Below are 7,154 nucleotides of genomic sequence, written 5' to 3'. Positions count from 1 at the left end.
AACATACCCTAGCTATCAGACATACCCTAGCTATCAGACATACCCTAGCTATCAGACATACCCTAGCTATCAGACATACCCTAGCTATCAGACATACCCTAGCTATCAGACATACCCTAGCTATCAGACATACCCTAGCTATTAGACATACCCTAGCTATCAGACATACCCTAGCTATCAGACATACCCTAGCTATCAGACATACCCTAGCTATTAGACATACCCTAGCTATCAGACATACCCTAGCTATTAGACATACCCTAGCTATCAGACATACCCTAGCTATCAGACATACCCTAGCTATCAGACATACCCTAGCTATCAGACATACCCTAGCTATCAGAAAGTAATCCCCTGCTGCTTGTTTTCCAGGCATAGCCAGCGGGAGAACGAGGTGAGGACGATAGCCTCTGTGTCCTCCGACGGCCTGACCCTGACCCTGACGGAGCCCCTGGAGTACCCTCATCTGGGGGTGTCTGTCACCCTGCCAGAGGGCACCGTGATGGAGGCCCGGGCCGAGGTGGGCCTCCTCACCAGGAACATCGTGGTCCGAGGATCCGACAACCTAGAGTGGAGCGACACCATCGAAGCCTGTCCCGAAGGCTTCAACACAGGTACACTAGCCAATCAAATCAGATCAAAAAATGTAAAAAGTATTTATATCGCATATTTCCGTACATACAGTACATTTCTATGTGCATAACGCCTTTCACGAAATAAAAACTGTTCAAATAAGGTTCATACATAATTGAAAAGTATAAACTCAAACAATGTTTGGACTGATTGTAGAAGACTGATAGTGAGACTTGAAATACTTTGTGACTGAAATACTTTGTAACCCTGTAGACAGATTTTAAAAATAAGCCTACATGAAGAAACATTATCTGACAATGCTTAAAGAACCCATTCTGTCCTGACATATCTAACTGTATCTACAACACAACTAGAAAGCCATGAAGCCATAGCTGTGCTGTTATTAGTCAGTAGGGAGTTTTAACTGCAACTCCCTGCTGTACTGGTGGAGGTGGAAATCAGACCACGGGCTCATGGATACCATTCCTATTCTGTTCCACAATGAACTAGCCTCCCCTGGTGTCCACACAGCAGTGTTCCTGACAGTGCTCCCTGACATACTTATCGCATAATAAATCTAGTCACATGTTTGTACTCACCATTACAGCCAGTGTTGAACTCTCACTGTTTCTCTGTGTTGACTGTGTCCAGGGGAGTTCACCACCCAGACCTGTTTCCAGGGGAGGTTTGGTGAGGAGGTCGGCAGCGATCAGTTTGGTGGGTGCATCATGTTCCACGCCCCCAGACCCAACGAGAACCTGGCCATGGGAAGAATAGAATATGTTGAGGTACGCTAATCATTCACTCTTCATCCTTAGGTAACACAATATATGTTAGCTGCAGTAGTAGTTTGTCATTTGAATTTGATTTCTTTTTTTTTTGCCCTTGCCTGCTTGCGTGCTCTGTCATCATGTGAAGCGCGGGGCGGCTGTGGCGCAGGAGGTAGAGCCGCCGTCTAATGATCGCAAGGTCGGCAGATCGGCGGTTCAAGCCCCGGCTGGCCACATGTCGAAGTGTCCTTGGGCAAGACACTGAACCCCAAATCGCTCCCAGTGAGCGGGCCAGTGCCTTGCCGCCATTGGTGTGTGAATGTGTGTGTGAATGGATGAATGAGAGGCCATTGTAAAGTGCTTTGGATAAAGGTGCTATATAAGTGCAGACCATTTACCAAGCATATTGAATCACATCTTGTGAGAAATGCGCTATACAAATAAAACTTTTGATTTGATTTGATGATGTTTTCTATCCTGCTCTCCTCAGCTGTTCCATGCTGGCCAGGCCTTCAGGCTGGGCCGCTACCCCATCCACTGGCACCTGATGGGCGACGTCGCCTACCAGTCGTACGTGCGCGGCTGCGCCATCCACCAGACCTACAACCGGGCCGTGACCATCCACAACACGCACAACCTCCTGGTGGAGCGCAACGTCATCTATGACATCATGGGCGGCGCCTTCTTCATCGAGGACGGCATCGAGACGGGCAACATCCTCCAGCACAACCTGGCCGTGTTCGTCAAGCAGAGCACCAGCCTGCTCAACGACGACGTCACCCCGGCCGCCTACTGGGTCACCAACCCCAACAACATCATCCGCCACAACGCCGCCGCCGGCGGGACCCACTTCGGCTTCTGGTACCGCATGCACAACCACCCCGACGGGCCCTCCTACGACCCGAACATCTGCCAGAACAAGGTCCCGCTGGGGGAGTTCACCAACAACACGGTCCACTCCCAGGGCTGGTTCGGCCTGTGGATCTTCCAGAACTACTTCCCCGTGAAGAAAGGCCGCTGCAACCAGCGCACCCCTGAGCCGGCCGTGTTCGACGGCCTTACCACCTGGAACTGCGAGAAGGGAGCCGAGTGGGTGAACGTGGGCGCCGTGCAATTCCGCAACTTCCTCATGGTCAACAACGAGAAGGCGGGCGTGGAGGCCAAGCGCATCGTCCCCGGGTACGTGAGCGGCTTCGGGGAGGCAGGAGGGGCGGCCATCATCAACAGCACCATCGTGAGCCACGTGGACGAGCTGGGGCTGGGGGACCGCTACTGCACCAGGCGGGGGGTCATCCTGCCCTTAGACGACGGCATGAGCGTGATCTCCACCAAGTTCGTGAACTTCGACCGAGGGTCGTGCAGCGCGGTGGGGGTGACCGCCATCGACGGGACGTGTCTGGACCAGTGCGGGGGCTGGAGCGCCAGGTTCAGTGGGATCCAGTACTTCAACTCTCCCAACAAGGCGGCCTTCAGGTGGGAGCACGAGGTCAACCTGGTGGACAGTGACGGATCCCTGACAGGTGATATTTTCATTTATTTTCTTTGGTTTTTAATTTATTTTTAATTTTATTATTTTCTTTTGCTATTATGATGTATGTACAGGTATGTATACAATGTTTACAATTGTCTGTATGCATATAATGTTGACAATTGTCCAAATATGATTTTTGTGTCGGACCCCAGGAAGACTAGCTAGTGTCGTGGCGTTAGCTAACGGGGATCCTAATAAACAAACAAACAAACCAGCCTCTGGTCACGCCCCGGAGAGCTTCATTGTTTGCTATAACTGTTGTGTTAATATCACACATTATGTGGAATGTTATTATTTTTTGTCTCCATGTCAAGATATATCTTTGTTTTATATATCTTTATGTAGACAGATGTCATCAGCTCTTAGAAGTAAAACAAGAAATCACCCAGAACTTTATGAACTTTTCCATTTTTACTGTATGTTTGGTCACTAGTACAGATTCCGATTCCGATTCAATTTAATTGTCATTGGCAGTAGTCTACAGTGTTTTGATCACTAGTCTACAGTGTTTTGATCACTAGTCTACAGTGTTTTGGTCACTAGTCTACAGTGTTTTGGTCACTAGTCTACAGTGTTTTGAGTCCTTTCGCTTTCTGCCCGTCCCCCTTCCCTCCATACAGGACACGCTGGCTCCAAGGTGGTGCCCCTGAGTCCCCTGCTGGACCTGGCCCACTGCTCCCAGAAACCAGACTGGAGCGTGGGCTTCCCCGGCGCCGTGTGTGACGACACCGTGGACTTCCACCGTCTGTCCTTCAACAGCCCCACCCCCTCCTCCCTGGCCGCCAAGGACGTCATGATGACCAACACACACGGTGAGGGGGGGGTAAACATACTGTCATTATAGACTTATACTGTTATTATACTGTTATTATAGACTTATACTGTTATTATACTGTTATTATAGACTTATACTGTTATTATACTGTTATTATAGACTTATACTGTTATTATACTGTTATTATAGACTTATACTGTTATTATACTGTTATTATAGACTTATACTGTTATTATACTGTCATTATAGACTTATACTGTTATTATAGACTTATAGACTTATACTGTCATTATAGACTTATATTGTCAATTATGGCGTTTGGTAAATTAGCAGTAAAGAACATACAGTCAATATGAACATCTTTCACACCGATGCTGGGCCAGATTTTCTTCATTATTGTGTTTGTAGATTGCCCTGTCGCTAGAAACACAAGACATCGCACAAACAAACAAACCGACAGAGGGAAATATAAATTCAGTGCTTCAAGTTATTGTTAAAAAACCCAAGCTAAACGACTATTTCAGTCTTCTATGTGTAGACCTTATAAGAAGTCCTTCTTCTCCATTTTATTTTTCCTGTCTTTTCTCTCCTCTAGGCACCAGTTTGGTTCCCTACCGGAAGAAGAGGATGACCCACAAGCTGGGCTGGATGGCCATGCTGCCCTCTGACGACACCTTCAACTGGTACTTTAAGGACGTGGACCAGATCACCAACATCTCCTACCAAGCCAAGTTCTACGGTTTTAAGGTAACTCAGGAGGAGACGGACCTCGTAAAATAAAAACCTGCGTTAAACATAAAACAATTGCCCCCAAATCACCTTTAAGGTTTATAGTCCCTTTAAAGGTTTACAGTTGACCAGTACCTGAGTGACCTTTGTGTCCCTACAGAGTGACGACTATGTGATCATCAACCACAACCTGACCCAGAGCCCCAACAGCTTCCACATTGTGGACGACAGGAACGGCTCAGCAACGCCCCTGGACCCCAGCAGGAACGTGAACGGGGACTGGTACTTCGATGCAGACTCCAATAACGTCTATTACCTGAGTAATAACCCTCCAATAACGTCTATTACCTGAGTAATAACCCTCCAATAACGTCATATATATATATATATATATATATAATATATATATATATATACATATATATATATATATATATAAGAAAGTGTATATATATATATATGGCTGGCATAGTATACTGTATATGGGTTTAGGCTATTTTTCTTTTTCTGCTGCAATATCATTTATATCTATGCTCACTAAGTGTGTCTTATACACACTGTCTTATAAGAGCAAATAAGCCCTGGGCACCATGAAAGGTGCTTGACACTTAAATAAAAAAACAACCAGCCGATCAACCCGGTTCTGACCGCTCCCCTGCCCTGTGTCCGTGTGTCCTCAGTCTCCGGGAGGACCAGCCAGCGGCGGCGGCGCTCCAGCGTGGACCCGGCCCAGACGGACGTGGCGGTGAACTTCAGGGTGTACCGCTGCTTCTACCCCAACTGTGTCGCCCCCACCCCCCCGCCCCCGGTCACGCCCGCCCCACCTCCCGCCCGCAGACCTGACGAATATGTGTACGTGACGCACTTCCTACTATCTCACCACAGTCACATGTGCTTTTGATGGATACCAAGTTGCCATGGCAAATCTTTGTTTAACCGCTTATGGTATTATATTGCTCGTTGACCTTATAGGGGCAAGGTGGGTTTTCTATTGGATGAGAAGGATGATGTTTGGGGCGCTAGGTGGCGCTAGGTGGCGTAGGCGTCAGTCATGTCATCGCAGGGTCCCCGGTTCCATTCCGGCTGTTAACATATCCTGCATGTCATCCCTCCTCTCTCTCACCCATCCTTCCTGTCAGTCTCTACTGTCTCTATCCCAGAGGTTCCCAAACTTTTTTTAACCAAGGTACCCCTGAAGCTTTCCCCCTTCTCCAAGGCACCCCAACTCTACGAAGATTTAAAAAATGCCTCGGAGCTTAAACTAAAAACAATACACGATGAATTGGTTTGAAAATGTGTGTTTATATATAATACATAAGTATTGCCCCAATGAATTTTAACAAGATAATAAAAGTCATAAATGAACTGTAATGGATGGGCAAGAATGCATAGGTCAGTCAAACTATCGCTAAATTAAATAAAATTGTGGCCCTCAAGGATTGTACAATATGGGAGGAGACTCAGAGGGAATTCTTCACACAAATAAAATATCAAAGGCCTGTATAATCAATCAATTGAACAATGCTTTTTTGGGGGGCTTAAAATAATGCCTTAAAATGTAATTCTCATTTCAATGCTCATTCTGAGATTATTATTTCACATCTTCTGAACCAAACGGGTAACTCACAACTATAATAATTTAACAATAATAATCATGACAGAATTGTAAAAATTGAGAGAAATACAAAACAAAGAAATATGTTGTGCGCATTAGTGGGACACATGCGCCTGCTTTTGGGAGCAGAGTCTCTTTATGCGGGGAGAGATAGTGGACAGTGCGACACGCAGGTCCTGTTCCACTGACAGTCGCGTGCGTGTCTTGTTCTTGACGTATGCTAGAGAAGAAAAAGCCAGCTCGCACAAGTAGGAGGTTGGGAAGGGTAAAAGCACCTTGATGGCGCTCTCTGAGAGAGATGGATATTCATGTCCCACAAGCAGTCAAAACCTATCCAAACCTAGCTCACCATGTTTGAGCTTCAGTGTGCGGTCCATAATGAGCTCTGCCAGTTCATCTTGAGCTTTGCTGCTCAAACTAGCGGCTGATGCTGATGAGAGGGGGTTGAGCGGATCCCGGAGCCAGTCAAAGTCTTCGTTCATTGGAGGGAAATAGGACTCAAATCTCTCCTCCAGCATACGTAGGTGCGCAGCGATCAGATTCAAGAAAGACGCTGACTTGTGTGCTGCGTCATTGGCCGTCAACGTAAACATTTCAATGTTTTTCTTGGCCACCCCATCTTGCCACCGTCTCAATTTGGATCGGAATCCGTTCAGTTTGTCTGTCGCTGTCAAGATATTCTCAGCCTTCCCTTGCATTTTTATGTTGAGGTCATTAAGGTGGCTGAAAATATCTGCCAGATAAGCAAGCTTAATCCACCACGATTCATCTTCCAATTGTTCTTTGTATGGCAAGTCGTGCTCACTGACAAAAGTGATCAGTTCATCTCGGAGCTCATAGACACGGGATAACACCTTGCCCCGCGACAGCCAGCGGACCTCTGTGTGTAATAAGAGCCCCGCATGCTCGGACCCCATCTCATTGCACAATGTGCTGAACAGCCGTGACTTCAGCGGGCGTGATTTTACATGATTAACCATTTTCACCGCTTGGTCCAAGACTTCAGTGAGGAGTAGTTAGTTAGTAACTAGTAGGCCTAGTTAGTAAATTAATATCTTTCAAATCTGAGAAATATATATTTTATTTGCTTATGAACTCCATTGCACATGTAATAAACAAACGTTTATTCATGTATTATTATTATAATTGTATATTATACTT

At 46.4% G+C, this 7,154-nt stretch overlaps 1 protein-coding gene across 1 annotated transcript in view; it reads left to right on the top strand.

The window, feature by feature from the left end:
• Window positions 1-7,154, top strand: part of pkhd1l1.1 (PKHD1 like 1, tandem duplicate 1) — a gene marked incomplete at both ends in the record, with an annotated part of 70,092 nt that overhangs the window by 42,226 nt on the left and 20,712 nt on the right. The window contains 7 exons of the mRNA XM_080527630.1: window positions 373-614; window positions 1,225-1,361; window positions 1,834-2,863; window positions 3,495-3,686; window positions 4,245-4,396; window positions 4,539-4,698; window positions 5,059-5,230. Coding sequence (XP_080383756.1) covers window positions 373-614; window positions 1,225-1,361; window positions 1,834-2,863; window positions 3,495-3,686; window positions 4,245-4,396; window positions 4,539-4,698; window positions 5,059-5,230 — 2,085 coding nt within the window. The remainder of the gene's footprint in view (window positions 1-372; window positions 615-1,224; window positions 1,362-1,833; window positions 2,864-3,494; window positions 3,687-4,244; window positions 4,397-4,538; window positions 4,699-5,058; window positions 5,231-7,154) is intronic.

This window comes from Nansenia antarctica, assembly GCF_963989245.1.
Source record: "Nansenia antarctica genome assembly, chromosome: 3".
NCBI lineage: Eukaryota > Metazoa > Chordata > Actinopteri > Argentiniformes > Microstomatidae > Nansenia > Nansenia antarctica.
Note: the sequence above shows the minus strand (reverse complement) of the source record. Positions and strands in the feature narration are given on the sequence as shown.